Source organism: Dipodomys spectabilis, unplaced genomic scaffold (assembly GCF_019054845.1).
Source record: "Dipodomys spectabilis isolate Male_0828 unplaced genomic scaffold, ASM1905484v1 ptg000119l, whole genome shotgun sequence".
NCBI classification, from domain to species: domain Eukaryota; kingdom Metazoa; phylum Chordata; class Mammalia; order Rodentia; family Heteromyidae; genus Dipodomys; species Dipodomys spectabilis.
The window spans coordinates 3,793,572-3,816,981 of record NW_024870796.1 but is presented as its reverse complement, the minus strand read 5'-3'; the positions used below and the strand labels follow the sequence as shown (position 1 = coordinate 3,816,981).

The 23,410-nt window shown below is 47.6% G+C and overlaps 1 protein-coding gene across 1 annotated transcript in view; it reads left to right on the top strand.

Moving 5' to 3' along the window:
* The first annotated feature begins 18,437 nt into the window (after positions 1-18,437).
* Positions 18,438-23,410, top strand: part of Slc22a4 (solute carrier family 22 member 4) — a 57,507-nt gene continuing 52,534 nt past the window's right edge. The window contains exon 1 of the mRNA XM_042688993.1: positions 18,438-19,035. Within this exon, the coding sequence (XP_042544927.1) occupies positions 18,643-19,035 (393 nt within the window). The 5' untranslated portion in view covers positions 18,438-18,642. The remainder of the gene's footprint in view (positions 19,036-23,410) is intronic.

The window sequence follows — 23,410 nt, the reverse complement described above, 5'->3', positions numbered from 1 at the left end:
ATTTAAGCATGCAACAAACATGTAATATGTCTTGTTGCATGCCCACTGCTTGATGGAACAAAGTAGTTCTATTATAGCCAGGCACTTTGGACTCTCTCCTGTAATCCTAGTGATTAAAGAGGCTGAGATCTAAGGATTGTGATTTGAGGTCAGTCACGACAGAAAAGTCAACGACTTTTATCTCCAATTAACCACTAAATAGCCAGAAGCAGCTGAGCATGGTGGCTCACACCTGTAATTCTAGCTACTCAGGGGGCTGAGAGCTGAGGATCGTGGTTCAAAGCCAGCCCAGGCAAGAAAGTCCATGAGACTCTTATCTCCAATTAGCCACTCAGAAAACCGGAAGTGGTGCTGTGGCTCAAGTGGTAGAGCACTAGCCTTGAGCTGAAGAGCTGAGGGACAGCACCCAGGCCCAGAGCTCAAGCCTTACAACCGACTCCCCCCGCCCCCCCCCAAAAATAGCCAGAAGCGGCCTTAAGTGTAATAAAGCCAAAGGAATGTGGAGACCTGAGTTCAAGCCCTAGTACTGTCAAAAAAAAAAAAAAATAGTAGGGGCTGGGAAGGTGGCTCAGTGGTAGAGCGCTTGCCTTCCATGCTCAAGGCCCTGGGTTTGATTCCTCAGCACCACATAAGCAAAAAGAAAAAAGCCGGAAGTGGCGCTGTGGCTCATGTGGTAGAACGTTAGCCTTGAGCTGAGGAGCTGAGGGACAGCGCCTAGGCCCAGAGTTCAGGCCCCACGACCGGACCCAAAAAAAAAAAAAAAAATAGTAGTTCTTGTGTGAATTACCCAAAACCTTTCACCCTGTGCTGGGGACTATTTAACTTTTTATTAATGATTGGTAGGAATTTTTCACCCTCTTATACGAATCTTTGTTCCTGGATTTTATTCTGATCTACTGTTCCTGTGGCAACATCACGATTTAGATGTTTAATTACCCCAATGTTAGAGTCTAATAGCAAATCCTTCCTCTTATTCTTCATTTACAAGCATGTCACATCTGTCCATGTGCATTTCTAGTCATCAGGTTAGACCCAGTGTTTCAGGCTCTGGGAAAATAAACCTCCTTGAACCATGACTGAGGTTTCCTCAAATCTAGAGAGAGAACTGGTATGGAGCCCTTTCCTGCAATCTGTATTTCTTCCGTGTTTATTCAAGTGTTATGTATGTCCTCTTGTGAATTTTTACTTCCAATCCTTTCTCATAGATCTTTTTTTTTTTTTCTTTTTTTCGGTCATGGGGCTTGAACTCTGGGCCTGGGCGCTGCCCCTCAGCTCTTCAGCTCAAGGCTAGCGCTCTACCACTCGAGCCACAGCGCCATTTCTGGTTTTCTGGTGGTTCATTGGAGATAAGAGTCTCATGGACTTTCCTGCCCAGGCTGGCTTTGAACTGTGATACCTAGATCTCAGCCTCCTGAGTAGCTAGACTCAGGAGCCATTGGCGCCTGGCTGAAACTCCACACTTCTTGAAGCCACCCTCACCTGCATTTAAGATGAAGTGGTGGAAGAGTCCTTGATGGTAGGCCTGGTCTATAGGATGACTGGCAGCCAAAGAAGCCCTTAGGCACAGAGGCAGATAGAAAGAGCCGTGAGCACAGCACCCCTCACCGCTGTCCACATTGGTCACCCATGATCCACCAATACCCCTGAGGGTGCTCCCTGCCCATAGCACCACCCAAAATGTCATGCCCTGGATCATTGGCTCCCCGGGAGCTCCACCCCCCCCCCAGGGCTGCAGCCATCAGAGCACCCTTTGGCTGAGCCTCCCAATAGGGGTGTGTAGAATGGAGGGGTGTGCAGAGCTGCTAACCTGAGATGTGTCCGTTCCTGGTTCAAGGTGCAGTCCTGCTCACCCAGCCCGTGCTCATCTCTTCTGCACGTAGATCCCAACTGGGCCTAAGTGTGGTGGATCATGGAAACCTTGGGAAAGGGCTTGTTGAGACAAGGTCTCTGTGGCCCAGGGTCCCAGTCCTGAGATGAGGGAAGAGCAGAATCCTCCTCCCCAGAGGGAGAACCGGAGTCACTGGTCCCCAAGAGCCATAGCCTACTGTGTCTAGAGCCCACTTTCACTGATACCTTCCAAACCTTTCCCTCTCTCAAGTCTCTTTTTTTGGGGGGTGGGGACTTAAACTCAGGACTTGGACACTGTCTCTGAGCTTTAGAACTCAATGTTAGTGCTCTACCTTTTGAGCCACAGCTCCACTTCTGGCTTTTGATGCTTAATTGGACATAAAAGTCTCGCAGACTCCCAGGCTGACTTCAAATTGTGATCCTCAGCTCTCAGCCTCCTGAGTAGCTAGGATGACAGGCATGAGCCACCAGCACTGGCTTCTCCCTCAAGTCTTTACCTCAAAGGCCTTGGAAACAAGACTCCTCCTCACCCAACTGCCCCCTCCTACCCAGAATCCTTGTGGATGGTTCTGCCAACTAGGAACTCCTAGAGTACCTTTCTGGGCAGTTCTCCATTCCCATGCTTCTAATCAATAGCATTTAAAGCCTCTCTGTTTTGTCTCACTTCCAGTTACATCAGACAGTTCACCTTTCAAATCCCTCAACGCCTCAAGCTCAAAAGAACTTGCTTTCTTCTTCATTCAGGAAACTCCTACTCACCCTTCAAAACCCAGCTTTATTATCCCTTCCTCTAGAGCAAATCCTTGGGCTTTCCATTTCCATTCACTTGCCTTCTGTCCCATCCCATTCCTGCCCAATGTCTAGGAAACAATCTGTTTTCTCTATGGTCAGAAGCTACTCAAGAGTTATATATGTCTTGGAGCTGGGAAGGTGGCTCAGTGGTAGAGCGCTTGCCTTGCATGCATGAGACCCTGGATTTGATTCCTCAGCAGCACATAAGCAAAAAGAAAAAAGCCGGAAGTGGCACTGTGGTTCAAGTGGCAGAGCTCTAGCCTTGAGCTGAAGAGCTGAGGGACAGCGCCCAGGCCCAGAGATCAGGCCCCACGACCGGACCCCCCCCCCAAAAAAAAAAAAAGAGTTATATATGTCTTGCCCAAACCTTCCAAGTAGGCACTGGTATGTGCAAAGACCCTGGGGCTGGCACACACATACATGCACACACACACACACACACACACACACATGAGCACAAACCTTACACCACCTTTTTGTTCACCTCCCATTTCAAGCATCCTGCTTAAGTTCTCAAGGGGAAGTCAAGCCCCAGAGATCAACTGCCTCCATCCTCATTCATTCAACAACTTACACCAGTAGAACATTTTATTTATTCATTTGTCGTGGGGTGTGAACTCTGGGCCTGGGTGCTGTCCCTCGGCTCTTTAGCTCAAGGCAAGCACTCTACCACTTGAGCCACAGCCCACTTCTGGTTTTCTGGTGGTTTATTGGAGATAAGAGTCTCATGGACTTTCCTGCCCAGGCTGGCTTTGAACTGCCATCATCAGATCTCAGCCTTCTGAGTAGGTAGGTTTACAAGTGTGAGCCACTGGTGCCTGGCACCAGTAGAATATTTTAAACAAGCATAAAAATAAATACAGACTATAAGCAGTGGGATGATGGAACTAACAGAGGACATTACAATAGAGAAAGGATTGCTTCATAAGAAGAATCTGGGAAGAGCTCCCAGATCAGTTGGTTTTTTTCAAGCAGAGACCTCGGGCAGAGATGGAGCATCTGCTGGGGAAATTGTATTCCAGGCAGAGGGAACAGAAAATGAAAGGTGGCTGGGCACTGGTGGCTCACCCCTATAATCCTAGCTACTCAGGAGGCTGAGCTCCAAGGATAACAACTGGAAGCCAGTTCTGGCGTAAAAGTCCAAGAGACTCTTCAATTCACTGCCACAAAGCCAAAAATGGAGGTGTGGCTCAAGTGGTAGAGCACTAGTCTTGATCAAAAAAGCTAAAGAGGGCTGGAAAGGTGGCTCAGTGGTAGAGTGCTTGCCTTGCATGCATGAGGTCCTGGGTTTGATTCCTCAGTACCACATAAACAGAAAAAGCTAGAAGTGGTTTTGTGGCTCAAGTGGTAGAATGCTAGTCTTGAGCTGAAGAGCTGAAGGACAATGCCCAGGCCCAGAGTTTAGGCCCCACGACAGACAAAAACAAAACAAAATTTAAAAAAAAACAGCTAAAGGAAAGGGCTTGGAATGTGGCTGAGTGGTAGAGTGCTTGCCTAGCATGCATGAAGCCCTAGGTTCGATTCCTCAGTACCACATACACAGAAAAAGCCAGAAGTAGCGTTGTAGGTCAAGTGGTAGAGTACTAGCCTTGAACAAAAGCTTAGGGACAGTACCCAGGCCCTGAGTTCAATCCCCAGGACTGGCAAAAAAAAAAAAAGCAAAGGATCTAAATAGGACAGAAGGCAGAAGTATACACTTGCTGTGTTCCAAGAACAGGGAGAAATGACTGGTGTGGTGCATGGGAGGTGAGAAGATAGAAAATGGGTGGGTGAAAGAAGAGTCCTTTTGACCCTGTTATCCTTGGTAAAGACATTGGCTTTTACCCTGAGTTGGAAAGTCAGAAGCCTGGCATAACCTGGATTTATGTTTTAACCAGGATCACTCTTATTGCTATATTGAGGATCGACAGGAAGGGGCCAAAGGTAGGGACAGAGAGACCAGTCAGCAGCATGATTGCAATCATCCCTAACTAATTCCTCTCCAGTCCACTTCCCTAGGTCTCTGGAGCTCTGGTGTCAGTCCAGGTCTTTGCTATCTTCCACCCAGGAAGTGGAGCAGCCTGACTTCCTTGTCTCCTGACAGCCCCTCAGTCCTTTCTCTGCATAATGGCGAAGTTGGGTTGTTTTTGTTTGTTTGTTTGTTTTGGGGGGGTTGTTTTGTTTTTCCAGTCCTAGGGCTTGAACTCAATGCCTAGGCACTGTCTTTAGCTTTCCACTCGAGGCTAGTGCTCTACTATTTGAGCCATACCTCCAGTCCAGGTTTGTGGTCATTCATAGGAGCTAAGAGTCTCATGGACAGAGCTTAGTGGTAGAGTGCTTGCCTAGCATACATGGAGCCCTGGGTTCAATTCCTCCATACCACATACACCAAAAAAGCCAGAAGTAGTGCTGTGACTCAAGCGATAGAGTGCTAGAGGCTCATGGACAGTGCCCAGGCCCTGAGTTCAAGCCCCAGGACTTGCCAAAAAAAAAAAAAAAAAAGCCTCATGGACTTTCCTTCAGGAACTGGTTTTGAACCCAATACTCAGATCTCAGTCTCCTGAGCACAACAAAGATTATAGGCATGAGTCACTGGCACCCAGCTTGCAAAAGGGAATTTTTTTAAAACACCATTCTTCATTGCTCCTATATTCAAGTCTCCAGGGCTCCTTGTGGCTCTTAGCGCAATGTCAAACCTCTGATCTCTGCACCTTAAGTCCTAGGAGAGCTGCACTCTGCTCAGATCCTGCCTGGGACTCCCATAACCCACTCCTGTGGTTCTGTCTGTTCAATTTCAAGTTCATGGCCAGAACTTTGCCAGCTTCCCTTGGCCTGCAGATGAAGATAGAATGCAGTCTTCCCTGATGACTCCTGCTTTCTCCTTAGGAAATAAAGGAGAGCCCAGGAACTGCTTCGTGCCAATCTCTCCTTTCTTGGCTAAAGACTCAGGCCCTTGGAGGATAGATGGGTTCATAGTGGAGTGGGGGAGAGTGGGGATGCCCCAATCTACATTGTGATGCTCAGAAACCTGAGTTATGTTTTTTGACTGTCCCTCGGCCTCATTACTAGGTCCCCCATCCAGCTCTCTGTACCCCAAAGCTGTCCTGGAAATCACATTGGTATGCAGGTGACAGCTTCTTGCCCTTGTGACCCGGCCAATCTCTGACTCACTCTTTACAACTCTTCAGTAACTTCCTGGCTAATCATTTGCTCACAGATTAATTTTTTGAGTCCTATTCCTCAGCCTCTGTGAAGAGAGGCAGAATGTGGAAAAAAGGTTTAAGGGGCCGGGCACTGGTGGCTCACGCCTGTCATCCTAGCTACTCAGGAGGCTGAGATCTGAGGAGCGTGATCCAAAGCCAGCCTGGGCAGGAAAGTCTGTGAGATGCTTATTTCCAATTAAGCACTAATAAGTCAATAATTATAAGTAATTTTTAATAATTCAATAATTCTTATTTACTAATAATTCACTAGTGATTTGAGTGGTAAAGTCTAGCCCTTGAGCAAAAAAGCTCAGGGACAGCACCCAGACCTGAATTCAAGCCCCAGGATTGGCACAAAAACAAACAAACAAACAATGAACAAACAAACAAAGCTGGGTGCTGGTAGCTCACACCTGTAATCCTAGCTACTCAGGAGGCTGAGATCTGAGGATCATGGTGCAAAGCCAGCCTGGGCAGGAGAGTCTGGGAGACTCTTATCTTCAATAAACCACCAGAAAACCAGAAGTGGCACAGTGGCTTAAGTGGTAGAGTGCTTGCCTTGAGCTGAAGAGCACAGGGACAGCACCCAGGCCCAGAGTTCAAGCCCCACGACTGACAAAAACAAGAAACAAAAAACACCTCATCTTTGCTAGTGTCTTTTTCTTTTTTCTTTTTTTTTTGGTTGGTCTTGGGGCTTGAACTCCGGGCCTGGGCGCTGTCCCTGAGCTCTTCAGCTCAAGGCTAGCACTCTACCACATGAGCCATAGCACCACTTCTGGCTCTTTCTGATTGTGTGGTGCTGAGGAATTGAATCCTCACACATGCAAGCCAACCACTCTACCACCGAGCCACCTTCCCAGCCCTGCTAGTGTCTGATCTAGACGCATTTGTGGTTGGATGGCAGAAGCTAGAAGTCCCAGGAGAGATTGTCAGAGGCCTCATTGATTCCTATAGGGTTGGAATTGGCCTTCAGCTATGCACATGCAGAGAACCCAGTAATGAGGCCAGAGAGAGGACCTGCGTCCCCAGTCATATTGGCTGACTCAGTCTCAGAGACTGAGGCACCTCTCCCTAAGCCCCCCATATCAACTTCTCCACCGAGACGTGCAGCCATGGATGACAGCCACTCGGCTGCTCTCCAGGGCTTTCCTGGCCCAGGCAATACCTTCATGGAAGCTGGAGCCAGGCCAGACTCTCAGGAAGGGAAATACACTGGGTAATAACCAGAATGGAGCTCATGTGTCTCAGATCTTCTTCTCCAAGCTTCAGTGAACTGATACTATTCTTCTTTAAACCTCAGATCAGCCTGAAAGGAAGCACATTTGTCCCTGTTTTATGAAAGGAACAAAGAAAAGCAGACAAACTTGCCAAGGTCTCACACTCCCTAACAAATCCAATCTGGCAAAGGCAACCAGGCACGTACCTATCTTCCCTAGAGAGTACTCCCTGACCTACTGATGGCCTAGTGACCCTGACCTGGCTACTGCAGGCAGGTGCTGACCTGTCTCTTGTTTGGCAAGATCATCAGAACAGCCAAGAAAACTCAGACTCATCCATCATTAAGGTTTAGGCCTGGGCCCAAAACCTTATGCCTGAGGCACTGAGTGATAGAAGATAGGGTGAGTCAAGGTGATCTTGATCTTTTATGTTAGTTTACTTTGGGTTGTTGTAAGAAAATACCTGATCTAATCCACTTAAAAGAGGAAAGGTTTATTTTGGCCCACAGATTCAAAGGCTATGTAATATATGTTTGCTTGACTCTGTTGCTTTAGGCCTATGTCAGCACAGTACCTCATGGAAAAAAAAACATGTTCTGGAGGAGACCTGTTCACCTCATGGGAAGCAAAAGAAGTAGGAAGGAGCCAGACTCCCAAAATATCCCCTTCCAGGGTATGCTCCCAATGACCTAACTTCCTCCCCCCAGGCTCCACCCCCTGAAGCTTTCATCACCTTCTAATCATGTCAGGGCTGAGAGCCAAGCCTTTCACGCATGGGCCTTGGGTAGGTACTAAGACTAAATTCTATGGCTGCTGAAAGTTTTGGGTCCCAGTGTGGCTGGTGCCCACTCAGCAGCTCATCCCCAATTCTGTCCATCTTTTTCCTGCTCAGTCTGTTCCTGGATTCAGGTCATGGTACCTACGAGGTTTCTGGAGCTGCTGAGAGACAGTTTGGCATGGGTCCCTTCCATCCACCCCTCACCCCACCCCCCACCCCAGGGCTCTCTCTGATTATGAGAGTCTGCCTCATCTCCCAGAGAGAGAAAGGAGGGGGAGCGATTTCTGGTCCTCTATCTTAGGCTGTTCATCCTCAGCCAGGGTTCCATCCAATTCTCCTGCTTGCCTTTGAGGCACAGGGTCCCGCCAACCTCATACCAGGCAGGTTAAGTGTCTAGAGGAGGAGGTTACCAGGCTCTTCCTGCCTCATGTTCCTAAGCAGCAACCCAATGAGGATGGCCCAGGCTGTATCTGACCCCCGTCGTATGTGATAGAGTGACAGTGTGCACATCCCACTTTCGCTCACAGCTACAGATCCTTCCAGGAATACTGCTGCCTCCTCCTACCATTGATGTGTTCGCTAGCTTCTGTGGGTATCACAAGCCCTTTCTGCTCCCTGGCGTCTCTGATGCAGAAGCATAGGATACCTCCAGAACCCACTCCATGCTCACACACATAAAGTGTGGGAGAGTTAATACTGTAACCCATGGGCGATAGAACTCTATGGATAAATGTTTTCTACATCTCAACTTTTTTTTTTTTTTTTGCCAGTCCTCTGGGGCTGGGAGCTGTCCTTGAGCATCTTTTGCTCAAGGCTAGCACTCTATCACTTGAGCCACAGCGCCACTTCTGACTCTTTTGGTTATTTAGGGGACAATAAATGATTTGGGCTTTCCTGCCTGGACTGGCTTTGAGCTGGGATCCTCAGATCTCAGCCTCCTGAGTAGCTAGGATTGTAGGTGTGAGCTACCACTGCCCAGCTATACTCTTCTTCTCTTTCACTCCCTTTAAAAAAAATTGTTTTTGGTCAGTCATTGGTCTTAACTCTGGGCCTGAACGTTGTCCTTCAGCTCAAGGCTAGTGCTCTACCACTTGAACCACAGCACCACTTCTGGTTTTCTGGTGGTTAGTTGGAGATAAGAGTCCCACAAATGTTACTTCCCAGGCTGGCTTTGAACTGTGTTCCTCAGATCTCAACCTCCTGAGTAGCTAGGATTATAAGCATGAACCTCAGCGCCTGACTAAAAATATATTGTTTAATTCCTTCCTCTCCACTTCCTAAAGCAATTTCAACAGTTTCATTGTTCTGTATTCATGTGTGCAAATAAAGTGCTTTGACCTTATTCACCCTCTCCAGTTTCTGTCTTGAGCAGAAGAAGCCAAACGAAAGCCAGAGGCACTGAGTTCAAGCTCCAGTACCAGCACTTTTGTTGTTGTTGTTAAGGAAGCCAAGTATCAGTGGCTCAGGATTATAATCTCAGCTACTCAGGAGGCTGAGATCTGAGGATCAGAGTTCAAAGCCAGCCCAGGCAGGGAAAGTCTGTGAGACTCTTATCTCTAATTAACTACCACATATAAACAAAATAAAGCTGGAAGAAGAGATAGGACTCAAGTGGTAGCCTTGAACAAAACAGGCTCAGGGATACCATCTAGGCACTGAGTTCAAGCTCCAGTATCAGTACCAAAAAAAAAAAAAAAAAAAAGATATAGTGGACAGAAAAAAGAAAGATAATAATTATCACATAGAAAATAGTATTTTCAGCTGAGCGCTGGTGACTCATGGCCTGTCATCCTAGCTACTCAAGAGGTGATATCTGAGGATTGTGGTTCAAAGCTAGCCTGAGCAGGAAAGTCTAGGAGACTTTTTTTTTTTGGTCCGGTTGTGGGCCTGAACTCTGGGCCTGGGCCCTGTCCCTCAGCTCTTCAGCTCAAGGCTAGTGCTCTACCACTTGAGCCACAGAGCCACTTCCGGCTTTTTTTTTTCTGCTTATGTGGTGCTGAGGAATTGAACCCAGGGCCTCATGCAGGCAAGGCAAGCCTCTACCACTGAGTCACCTTCCCAGCCCCTCTAGGAGACTCTTATCTCCAATTAGCCACTGTAAAACAGGAAGTAGCACTGTGGCTCAATGTGGTAGAGCACTAGCCTTGAACAAAATAGCTCAGGGATGCTGAGCGCCAGTGGCTCCCACCTGTAATCCTAGCTACACAGGAGACTGAGATCTGAGGATCAAAGGTCAAAGCCAGCCCAGGCAGGAAAGTCTGTGAGACTCTGATCTTCAATAAACCACTAGAAACCCAAAGTGGCACTGTAGCTCAAGCTAGCCTTGAGCTGAAGAGTGCAGAGACAGCTTGCAAGCCCAGAGTTCAAGCTCTACAACTGACAAAAAAAAAAAAAAGAGCTCAGGGGCAGTGCCCAGGCCCCACGTTCAAGCCCCACAACCAACACCACCAAAAACAAAATAATCTAAATGTCCTAAACTTAATGGCAAAAGCTACAGGGTGGGTGGCTGTGTTTGATAGTTTTTCATCACTGTAACAAAACTCTTGAGATAATTTATAAAAACTGGCTCCTAGTTTTCCAATAAGCCCATGATTTGGGGGCCTGCAGCAAGACAGCATCTTGTGGCAGGAAGTGCAGCTGAGCAAACCTGTTTACATCAGGAGATGGAGCAAAAGAGAAAGAAAAAAGGGCAGAGGTGTCATTACTCTCTTCAAGGGCACATGTGCAATGACCTGAAGTCCTCCCACTAGGCTCCACCTTCTAAAGGTTCTACCATCTCCCGAGAAGGCCACGCTGAGGATAAAAGCCTTTTAACATATGGGCCTCTGAGACAGTTTTAATTTCCAAACTATAAATAGAAAGTGTGTCTGGCTCATGATGGCTCATGTCTGTAATCCTAACTACTCAGGAGGCTGAGATCTGAGGGTCATGGTTCAAAGTCAGCCCAGGCAGAAAAATGCAGTAGACCCTTATCTCCAAATAACCAACAAAACAAGCTAGAAGTAGAGGTGTGGCTCAAGTGGGAGATTATCAGCCTTGAGCAAAAAATGCTCAGAGACAGTGCCTGGGCCCCAAGTTTAAGCTACAGTCCTGTCACACTGTCAGTCGTATACAGATGAGAGAGAGAGAGAGAGAGAGAGAGAGAGAGAGAGAGAGAGAGAGAGAGAGAGAGAGGAGCATGCAAAGCATCAAAGAAGCAAGGAGGGAAGGGAGAGAGAGAAAGAACAGGAGAAAGAAAGATAGAGAGAAAGAAAAAGAGAAAGCAAAAGAAGGAAAGCAAAGAAAGAAAGAAGGAAAGAAAGGAAGGAAAGAAGGAAGTAGAGAGAGAGAAGAAAGGAAGGAGGGAAAGTAAAAGAAAGGGAAGAAGGGGAGAGAGGGAGGAAAGAAAGAAAGAAACAAACAAACAAAAGAAAGAAGAGAAAGAAAGGAAGGCAGGAGAGAGGGAGGAAAGGAAGGAAGAAAAAGAAAGAAAGGAAAGAGAAAGAAAGAGAAAGGAAGGCAGGAGAGAGGGAGGGAAGGAAGAAAAAGAAAGGAAAGAGAGAGAGAGAAAGAAAGGAGAGAAAGAAGGAGAAGGAAGAAAGAAAAGAAGAAAGGAAGGAAGAAAGGAAAGGAGGGAGGGAAGGAGAAAGGGAGGAAAGAAAGAAGAGAAAGAAAGGAACAGAAAGAGAAAAGAAAAAAAGAAGAAAGAGCAAGAGTAAGAGATATGGAAAGTTAGTGAGCAGCTGCAGGAGAAACTAAGGAAGATACATAGCACTGCTTCTGTGGAAACACTGATCCCAGTGAACCTCCAGCCTGCCTTGTTTACGTATAAACTTTCTGGGCTTGAATCCCACTTCATGCTGAACTGTCCCATGCTAGAGCTCCCTCACCTTACCTACTGTCTATGACCGTCAAAGTTGAGTGCTTTACTTTCCAAAAGTTAAAAATAAAGGGCTGGAAAGTTGGCTCCTTTACTTTCCAAAAGTTAAAAATAAAGGGCTGGAAAGTTGGCTCAGTGGTAGAGCGCTTGCCTTGCATGCATGAGGCCCTGGGTTCGATTCCTCAGCACCACATAAGCAGAAAAAAGAAAAAGCCAGAAGTGGCACTGTGGCTCAAGTGGTAGAGTGCTAGCTAGCCTTGAGCTGAAGAGCTGAGGACAGCGCCCAGGCCCAGAGTTCAGGCCCCATGACCAGACCAAAAAAATAATAAAATAAAATAATACTCTTCTCTTTAGGTCTGACAAATTATCTCCAACCACTACTTTTCGTCCTGCTGCTGGTAGTTTAGGAAATTTTTCCAAGCATTTAGTCTTTCTTCACTAGCCTACCATCTAAAACAGCTCAATGAACCCTTTATTTCCAAGATCCCTGGGTTACTAGAGTTTTGCTTTAAAGACCAGAATGGAAGCCCCTGATATGTCCATCTTTTGGAATAATTGGTTAACACCCACTCTAGGTGGAATTGCAGCATTTAGCACCAACACCAAAAACCATTCTTCTCATTGTCATTTAATAAGAATGCCTATGAGCTGGAGGCAGGCGGCTCAGGTCTGTAATCCCAGCTACTCAAAAGAGACTGAGACCTGAGGATCAAGATTCAAAGGTAGCCCTGAGCAGGAAAGTCCAGGAGACTCTGATATCCAATTAAGCAGCAAAAAGCTGGAAGTGTAAGTGTGGCTCAAGTGCTAGAAAGCCATCCTTGAGGGAAAAAAAAAACAAAACAAAAAACTAAGGGATTGGGAAGGTGGCTTAGTGGTAGAGCGCCTGCTTAGCATGCATGAAGCCCTGAGTTCGATTCCTCAGCACCACATACATAGAAAAAGCCAGAAGTGGTGCTGTGGCTCAAATGGTAGAGCACTAGCCTTGAGTACAGAGAGGCTCAGGGACAGAGACTAGGCCCAATTTTAAGCCCCAGGACTGGCAAAAAAAAAAAAAAAGCTAAACAAGAGCATGAGGCTCTAAGTTCAAGCTCCAGTTCCAGCGTGGATACAAACAAATAAATAAATTCCGATGGTTTGAATGTCTTCTCCAAAACCCAAGTCAATTCATTTGCCACAGGGTTGGTAACAAAAGGTGTCACCTTTAGGAGATGCTAGGGTCCCCAGGAATGGATTAATACCATACTGTTATGGTGAAAGTAAATTCGTCCTCTTCAGCGAGGCTTTGTTATCTAAGTGTGGAAAGCAGTCTCTCATGAGTCTATGTGATGCCCCTCTGCAAGATGCAGCAAGAAAGCCTTTATCAGCCAGGTATGATGGTACACACCTGTAATCCCAGCACTCAGGGATCTATGGCAGGAGGATCATGGGTTCCTGACTTTGTGGACAGCCTAGGCTACACAGCATGACTTTGGTGGAAAAAAAAAAAGTTGGCGCCAGTGGCTCACGCCTGTAATCCTAGCTACTCAGGAGGCTGAGATCTGAGGATCACAGTTCAAAGCCAGCCGGAGCAGGAAAGTCTGTAAGACTCTTATCTTCAATAAACCTCCAAAAAACTGGAAGAGGTGCTGTGGCTTGAGTGCTCACCTTGAATTCAGATGAAGTGCTGAGGGACAGTGCCCAGACCCAGAGTTCAAGCCCCATGACCGACAAAAGAAAAAGAAAAAAAGAAAAAGAAAGTAACATGAACTCCTATAACCACTGTTGTTGCCAATCTTATTTTATCTCTATCCCCATTTCCTAGAATTTCATGTTAATTTTATTACTTTTAATTAATAGTGTGTGTGTGTGTGTGTGTGTGCGTGCATGTGTCCTAGTACTGGGGTTTGAACACAAGGCCTTGTGCTCTTGCTTGGCTTTTCTGGTGCTCTACCACTGGAGCCACACCTGGTTTTTTGCTGGTTCATTGGAGGAGTCTCTTGGACTTTTCTGCGCAGGATGGCCTTGAATCATGATCCTCAAATCTCAGCCTCCTGAGTAGCTAGGATTATAGACATGAGCCACTGGTGCCCAGCTCCATGTTGTTATTTGTGAAGCTAGGAATCCAGAGGCCTGCAGCATACTAAGTTATTCTTGTAAAGACAGGTTGCTGTGCCCTAGCTCTGGACCATACTACTCTCTGGCTATTCAGTGCCTCTGAAGGCTCCCAGGTTTTTTTTTGTTTTTTTTGTTTTTGCTTTGTTTTGGTTTGGTTTTTTTGTTCTGTGGGGTTTTTTTTTGTTTTGTTTTGTTTTTGCCAGTCCTGGGGCTTGAACTCAGGGCCTGAGCCCTATTTCTGGACTTCTTTTTGCTCAAGGATAGCACTCTACCACTTGAGCCACAGCGCCACTTCTGGCTTTTTCTGTTTATGTGGTACTGAGGAATCGAACCCAGGGCTTCATGCATGCTAGGCAAGCACTCTACCGCTAAGCCACATTCCCAGCCCCAAGGCTCCCAGTTTTGAGTGAAGGTGTACAGTGTGTCCATCTATATAGTACTTGCTTCCCTGCGAGTCAGTCCATAAAACCCAGCAGAGTCCATGATACTAGATCTGTTCATGGTGAACAAGAACTCTGCCTAAAGTCCTTGAGAAGTACTAATGAGTTTCAGGTCAGGGTGCTGGTGGCTCACACCTGTAATCCTAGAGATTCAAAAGGCTCGGATCTGAGGATCACAGTTCCAAGCCAGATCTGGCAGGAAAGTCCGTGAGACTCTGCTGTCTAATAAACCACCAGAAAGTTGAAAGTGAAGCTGTGGCTCAAGTGGTAAAGCACAGAGACAGCGCCCAGGACCAGTGCGCCTGTGCCCACACACACACAAGTTTCAGCATCTATCTGCAGAAACACCAACCTCTGTGGCAAAGAGCTATTTGACTTTTGAAAAGCAGTTATTTGGCCCCAATAAAAATGAGGAGTCCGGACAGGAGTCATTAAAATTTTGTGCAATCACAGACACATGATAGGAGCTGGGTATGGTCAGATTTTGTCATCATGATATTAAGTGGATCACCAGGGGCTGGGAATATGGCTTAGTGGTAGAGCACTTGCCTAGCATGCATGAAGCCCTGGGTTCCATTCCTCAGTACCACATACACAGAAAGAGCTGGAAGTAGCTCTGTGGCTCATGTGGTAGAGTGCCAATCTTGAGCAAAAGAAGCTCAGGGACAGTGCCCAGGCCCTGAGTTCAAGCTCCAGGACTGACAAAAAATAAAATAAAATAAAATAAAAGTGGGGATCATCAGTAAACCATCATATAGTAGAAAAGGCAGACTCAAGGTGAAGGTTAAACAGATCATCAAAGTGCTTGCATGTAAGTCTGTTGGGGTGGGGGGGCTCAGACGCTTATGACACCTCCCTCCCTCCCTCCGTGTCAGTATTGGGGCTTTGTGGGGTGGTTCTGTGCAAACAACAACCGGAGCCAGGAAACATACTCGGCTCTGACTCACACATCATCAGTGGGCTACTTGACATGTTCATACTGGCCAAAAATGGATTGTTACTGCACCATAACTCCATTAAGGGGGCGGCCCTGAAAGGAAAAAAATGGCAAAGGAAATCCCTTCTAATAGACTGTTGTTATAAACAAAGGACTTGTTCATTCATTTCTGATGGAGCACAAAGTGGTTTGATTTACATACCCTTGTGAGCCACTGGCAAATAGTTTAGCTAAGTGACACCTGATCAGTTCTCACTAATGTACAGATTAAAAGTAAAGAGGGAGTTGCTCATTGTTGGATAGAGACATAAACTATAAACAAATGCCTCCTCCTTTGGCTCTTTTGGAGGGCGCCTCTGGGATTAAACCCTAGCCCTGTGTAGCAATAGGGGTGAGACAAGGCTGAGGGAAAAGAATGACTCACTAGCTTCCTGCTGGTAAAAAGCAAGAAAGGACACCAAACAATTCAGTAAGCAAAACAAATATCTGCAGGCAGGCATGGTGGTGTATGCCTGTGGCTCCAGCTACTTGAGGAGGATGAAGCAGAAAGTTGCACTTGGGCCCAGAAGTTTGAGATCAGTTCCGACAAGACAGACTGCCCCACCCCCCCTTAAAAAAAAACATTTTATGCAAGGTAATGAAAAGATCAAGATTACTGCAAAGAATCCACCATTCATACAATATCAAAAATTTGCAGCCCAGCACCAGTGGCTCACACCTGTAATCCTAGCTACTCAGGAGGCTGAGATCTGAGGATCAAGGTTCAAAGCCAGCCCCAGCTTTGAGACTTCTGTGAGACTCTTATCTCCAATTAACCACCAGAAAACCGGAAGTGGCACTGTGGCTCAAGGGTAGAGCACTTGCCTGGAGCTGAAGAGCTCAGGGACAGTGCCCAAACCCAGAGTTCAAGACCCACAACTGACCAAAAAAAAAAAAAAAAAGAGACAGGACTAGTATGGCTACATTTTCTTTGGCCTTAGACACAGCATGTTACTGATTTGGTCATTGTCAAAAATCATCTCAGTGGGGCTGGGAAGGTGGCTCAGTGGTAGAGCACTTGCCTTGCATGCCTGAGGCCCTGGGTTCGATTCCTCAGCACCACATAAGCAGAAAGAAAAAAGCCAGAAGTGGCACAGTGGCTCAAGTGGTAGAGCGCTAGCCTTGAGCTGAAGAGCTGAGGGACAGCGCCCAGGCCCAGAGTTCAGGCCCAATGACTGGACCCAAAAAAAAAAAAAATCATCTCAGTTTCACAGTATTATGTTGACTTTATCTTCTTCCTTGTTCATCTTTGCTCTCTTCCCCTCCCTACCTTCCCCCCCTTTTTGTCCCCTCCTCTTTCCTTTTCTTTCTTGTTCTTGTGTCAATACTGGGGATGCGACCCAGAGCATTGTGCATTACACTACCACCGAAATCATTCCCCGCCCTTTTGGCTTTAGTTTGATCTGCAGAGAGCGTCTTCAGCTTTTGCTGTGACTGGCCTCAGAGCACTCCTTCTGCCTCTGCCCCCCAAGGGGCTAGGATTTTAGCCTGTGCCATATGCCTGACTCCTATTCACTTTCTCTACTCCCTAATTTTTCTCTTCTGGGGATCATTACTCAAACTACATCACATAAGTTTTTGTCTCAGGCTATGCTTTATTATTTGAATTTATCTTGGAGGAATGAAATCCAAGCTAAGTTAGGTAATGATCATGTGTATTCCCCTTGATAGGATACTTCTGAAAATAAAGGGAATCTGTTACCAATTTCACTGTATTAATAGACATAAGTCATAGTTCTCTTGGACACAATACCTAGCGAAGGAAAATGAAGTTCCAAGATGGTGGTAGCCAGTCTAAGAGGAGGGGTCTGTCTAGACACTTCAGAAGGTTGGGGGACCAGAAGTGCCATCAACCTCTTGACCATCTGGAGAAGCAAATGCACTTGGGAAAAATCTTCAAAGAAGTATTTCCTTCAACTGGTGGATCTCATAAGCCCATGAACCCCAATATGAAGAGGGCAGTGAGAGAGATAAAGAGAGGGAGGAGACCAAAACAGAGAGCAACAGAGACCAAAGAAAGAAAGAAGAAAGGAGGGAGGGAGGGAGGGAGGGAGAGATGGAGAGAGGGAGGAAGGAAAGGAAAGAGGGAGGGAGGGCTAGATCTTACCAAATCCTAGCATCTCCTCCACCCCATACACACACACACTCAGTACCTAGACAGGAGCCGGCCTTTCTGCAAACAGAAGGCTTTGCAGTCCAAGAAGATTCTGTCAGCTGCTCCAACAAAGAGCCCTGGAGGACTGGGGGGAGGGGGGAGGGAAGGGGACTAAAATCAGAACCCAAGTCTGATGACAGCAGCACCTGAACCTGCCTTCTTCAGGGACCCTAGTAGGACCTCAGGACCACACGGGGGATCACCCTGGAGCCTTTTCCTCCACCCCTTTGCGACCGAGGTCACATCTCTGGTGCACAGTGAGTGACCTTGCTCATCTCCTGCAGGCTCTGGGCCTGACTCCACTTTTCAAGGTGAAAGGACGCTGCTGCGGCCTCCTCGGGCTGGTGACCCGCAGGAGAGCTCCTAAAACGGGTGAGAAGCGAGCTCCCCGTCAGCTGATGCCCGGTCAGCTGGGGCCAGCCACCTGCGCAGTGTGGGGAGAGCTGGGCACGATCCTGTCAGTCCTGTCATCCCTGTGATCGGTCCTCAGGGTTCCCGCAGGAACACCAGACAGCACGGACTCTGCGCCCTGCGGGAGTCTGCTGCAGCGCAGACTGGATGGGGACAGAGGAGGAGCACGTTGCCCGGAGCTAAGCCTGGTAGGGCGCCCATAACATAAACCCCAATCGACCTTCTCGAGACCTTGCTTTGCCGTGACTTCTGACTTTCGATCACCCATTTGGACCTGGGAAGTCAAAGCTCCGGGCTCGACAACCTTCCATGTGCTTGGAGTAGGGCCGGTGCCTCGCAGAAGGCAGCGGGGGAGGGGATCCGGACCCAAGGTCCCTTTAACACCCGGTGAACCGGCGCCCCTCGTGGGGGCCGCCCCGCCCGCAAAGCCCCGCCCACGAAACACGCCTTCCGTGACCACGCCCCTCGCCGCCCACAAAGCCCCGCCCCTGCCTGCTAGACACGCCTTCGCTAACCACGCCTCGCCCGCTGGGCCACACCCCTCACCGCCCATAAAGCCACGCCCACCGACCCACAGGCACGCCCTCGCTAACCACGCCTCCTCCTTCTCGCCGCCCACAAGCCCCGCCCCTCCCGCTAGGCTCTCCCTGACTAACCGCGCCCCGCCCACGAGCCCAGCCCGGGATGGAGGTGTGGTCGCGAGACCTCTGGAGCTCCCGGCAACGCTCTCACGCCGGCAGCCCAATTTCTCACAGCGCGCCCCCTGGATGTTGGAGCTCTGACGCATCCCCCCCCCCCCCACTCCCCCCAGAAGGCCCAGGCCGCGCGGTCCCGCCCGGAGCACGCGCCAATCACCCCCTGAGGCGAGCGTCCGTGGAGTGGCGGGAAGCATGCGTGACTACGAGGAGGTGACCGCCTTCCTGGGCGAGTGGGGCCCCTTCCAGCGCCTCATCTTCTTCCTGCTCAGCGCCAGCATCATCCCCAATGGCTTCAACGGTATGTCCATCTTGTTCCTAGCGGGGACCCCGGAGCACCACTGCCGGGTGCCGGACACGGCGAACCTGAGCAGCGCCTGGCGCAACCACAGTATCCCGTTGGTGCGGCAGGATGGCCGCGAGGTGCCCCACAGCTGCCGCCGCTACCGCCTGGCCACCATCGCCAACCTGTCGGCGCTGGGGCTGGAGCCCGTGCTGGACGTGGACCTGGAGCGGCTGGAGCAGGAGAGCTGCGTGGACGGCTGGGAGTTCAGCCGGGACATCTACCAGACCACCATCGTGACCGAGGTAGGTGGCCAGGTTCCTTGCCCAGGAGGGGGACAGGGAATGGAGCGACCCCCTCCGTGTGCGTCAGATCCCCCTGGAGACTCCCTGGCAGCGCCCTGCAAGGGATGTGGTTATGCTTCTAGCAACAGGCCAGCAGGAAACTCAAGAGAGAGGAGGCTGATGAGTGAAGCTTTTCTTCCCAGGATGGAGAAGGGAGCATTGCCACCAACTGCCTTTTCCTTTCTGCGTTTCACAACCAAGTGGTTTCCTAAGAGCCTAGATGTTCGTGGCCTGAGCAGGCCTAGCTCCTGACTGCCCTGATGTGTATGCCCTAGTTAACTTCCCTACGTGCCAATGAGAAAAGGGATGGGAAGGTTAGGTGAACCTAGGTGCCAACTAGGGGCAGGCCTTCAGACACAGGGAAGAGCCCCTTCCCTGGAGTTTCGATGTCTCCAAAAATGGGGAAAGTGCTCCTGTTGCTGGTTGGATACAAGGAGCCAGAAAAGCAAGAGAACTGGCTTCAAGTCACTCGAGAGACAGACTGGCCAGAGACTTAGCTGAACATAATGCCAGTGGTTTGGTAGCAATTTGTGTAAGTTTAAGGAATCAAGATAAACATATATTGCCTCTCCATGTTTGCTGCTGCTCTTTGGTAAGGACCAGGAGATGCTAGGCAGGGCAGTCCCTTCTAGAAAGAGCATCCTCAGGGACTCATTTCCTGTTATTGACCAGAGAGGTAAGGGTTTCCTTGCTCCTTAGCCTCTCCTCTCCTCTGTTTTATGTTCCTCTCAAGAAACAGTGGCCTCAGCCAATCCTGTATCTCATTCTCTCAATACTGTGTGGCAAACATCACGCCATTTGCCTTACCTTGTAGTATAGACATTGAGGTATAGCTTCTGCCCTGGAAGCACATTGTGGCTTGTTTTTCCTGTATGACCTAGGATGAATTAGTGCATTACTTACTTTCTCTACAAGAAGTGATTACATTTGGGGTGAATCTGGAAATAGAAGTAAAATCTATCCAGGCAAAGAGGGTGACGGATCTGGTGGCAGGAGTGGGTGGGGGTGAGTTCTCATAGATTAGAATAACTGGAGTTCAGGAAGTTCAACATACCTATTAGAGTCCAGTTATAATATATATATATATATACTGAAGAGTTGACTTTTTGAGGAAAGCAAGGAAGGAAGCAACAAGGCTCGACCTTTTAGAAGAAGAGTTTTTAGAAAGAGTTTTTTCTGCTGTGCAAAAGCAAGAAGATTGGAAGGAAGCTGTGAAAGTCACCCTTGGGAAAGAATGGTAGTCAGCCAGGAGTGGCAGGTGTGGAGTTCACGGGACCACTGGAAGGTGGCTGGGCCTGTGGGCTTTGTCTGAATCTCCTAGCACGCACCATGTCTGCTTTGAGCTCTAACGAAGCTGTGCATCTCTGGCTCTGATCCCCTACCAGGCAGTTCCTACTACTTGCCCAGTCCCTGTCTGTAGCATCTATGAGCAGCTAAGACAGTGAGTTATCGTGTCCCATCTCAGTTCAGGACTACACTTGAGCCAGAAACAGGACTTCCTAGATGTCTGGTCTGATTTTTGTTTACTTCAGGAGGTGAAGGATGGGTTGCTAAGTTCATGGGCACCCTATTGTACACCATTCACAGGTACCCAAAGGTACCCTGAGGTATGGACACTCTTACACACTCAACATTTATGTGCCATAATTTGCTTTGTCCAGCAGCCTTTCCTTTCCATACTTGATTTTTGGCTAATGGGCACTTGTAGCTGGGGGGCACTTGTAGCTGCCATGATGAATAGAATAGCGTGGTGGCACAGGAAGCTCCAGATGGCTATTTACCAAAGTGCAAATAAAATAGCAAGTGGTGTGCATATGGAAAAATTGGAAACATTGCTTGCTGCTGGTGGGACTGCATGTTAGTCAGCTTTTAATTATTGTTAGCCGGGCGCTGGTGGCTCACGCCTGTAATCCTAGCTACTCAGGAGGCTGAGATCTGAGGATCGCGGTTCAAAGCCAGCCCGGGCAGGAGAGACCGTGAGACTCCTATCTCCAATAAACCACCAGAAAACCGGAAGTGGCGCTGTAGCTCAAGTGGTAGAGTGCTCGCCTTGAGCTGAAGAGCTGAGGGACAGCGCCCAGGCCCAGAGTTCAAGCCCCACAACGGACAAAAAAAAAAAAAACAAACCCTAAGATAATGAACTTTTAAAAAGATTGAGCCAGGAACTGGTGGCTCACACCTGTAATCTTAGCTACTTAAGAGACTGAGCTCTGAGGATAGCAATTTGAAGCCAGCCCAGGGAGATAAATTCTGTGAGATTCTAATCTTCAAGGAACTATCAAAAATCTAGAAGTGGGCCAGGCACCGATAGCTCATGCCTGTAATCCTAGCTACGCAGGAGGTGGAGATCTGAGGATCTCAGTTCAAAGCCAGCCCAGGCAGGGAAGTCTGTGAGACTCTTATCTCTAATAAACCACTAGAAAACCAGACGTGGCACTGTGGCTCAAGTGGTAGAGTGCTTGCCTTGAGCTGAAGAGCTGTGGGACAGCATCCAGGCCCAGAGTTCAAACCCCACAACCAATAACAAAAATAAATAAATAAATAAAAATAAATCTAGAAGTGGAACTGTGACTCAAGTGGTAGAGTGCTAGCCTTAAGTGGGGGAAAAAAATAGCTCAGGAATAATGTCCAGGCTCAAGTTCAAGCCCTAGGATTGGCAAAAAAAAAAAGAAGAAGAAAAGAAAAGCAGGATTTAATTGGCTCACAATTTCAAAGGCTCTAGCCCATGATTGATTAGTTTTATTGCTGTTGGTCATGAGGGTTGGCAGTACAACAGGGAGTGAGTGTGTGAGAGAGGGCAAAGCTGTTTTCCTCAGCGCAGAGACGCCAATGAGAGAGAAAGAAGAGGCCTGGGACTATCCTTAGTGACTTGATTTTCTTCCATAGGCCCTGCCTCTTAAGGTTTCTTTCTTTCTTTCTTTTTTTAGCCTGAGACTGGGACTCAAACTCTATACCTCATTGGCTGGCACTTTACCAACTGAGCCACGCCCCCAAGCTCTCTTAAAGTTTCTACCACTTCCCAATAGCACCAAGCTTGGGCCCAAGCCTCTAACACATGGCCTTTGAAGGATATAGCTGCTATGAAAACAGTATAGTGTGCCTCAAAAAATTAAAATTAAACATAAGGCCTGGAGCCATGACTCAGCAGAACAGCAGCCTAGCAAGAACAAGACCCTGGGTTTAAACTCCAATAATGAAAAAAAAAAAGAGCTACCATATGATCCAACAATTCTACGTCTGGGCACATACTAAAATAATTGAAATCAAGGTGTCAAGGAGATAATTATATATGTGAATAATAGTATTATTCACAATGGCCAAAATCTATCAACAGATAGATAGATAGCCACTATCAACAGATGAATAGAAAAACAAAATGTCTTTCACACACACAAATATTCAGTTTTAAAAGAAAGCACATTCTGACACATGTTATAACATAGGTGAACCTTAAGGACATTAGCATTCAAAAAAACCTCAAATAAGTATGGTTTGACTTATGTTATGAAGAGTTGTCATTCATGGAACAGAAAGTAATAGTGGTTGCTAGGACCTGGGGGTGGGGGGTGGGAATGGGAGTTGTTTAATGGGTACATAGTTTCCCTTTTGTAAGATGAAAAGAGTTTTGGAGGTTGATTGCACAACCACAGAAACTCTCATGAATTGTACACTTAAAAAAAATGGTTAAGAGCTGGGCTCTGGTAGCTCATGCCTATAATCCTAGTTATTTAGGAGGCTGAGATCTAAGGCTTGAGGTTAGAAGCCAGCCCAGATAGGAACGTCTGTGAGACTCTTATCTCTAATGAACGGGCAAAAGCTGGAAGTAGAGCTGTGGCTCAAGGGGTAGGGTGTTAGCCTTTAATGAAACAGTTAAGGGACAGTACCCAGGCCCTGAGTTCAAGCTCCTGTACTGTGCACACATATATAAAAGGGTTAAATGGTAAAATTTGGGTTATATGGGCTTTTAAAAAAATTATCTTTATGTAGTTGTACAAAAGGGTTACTATTCAACATGTTAGTTTATCACTGTTTTCATTATTTTCCCCCTTCTTTCCCAACTCTACCCTTCCCCTCAGTTTTCCTAGTTTCGTAGGATATGCAGTGAATATTATGAATGCATTCTCCCCATTTTCTCACTAAACTCATCTACCCACCTTCCCTTTCTCTCTCCCCTCCCACACATCTCAAGTACCAGCTTCCTGGTATTTGTGTTCGTTTTTTCTAAGGAGTTACACCTTCTGAATTCTTCCCTGCATAGATACTCATATTTCAGTTAATACATTTGTGTGTACTTGCATATGACACAAGTATGTGTTTAATTGTATATTTCTTTTCT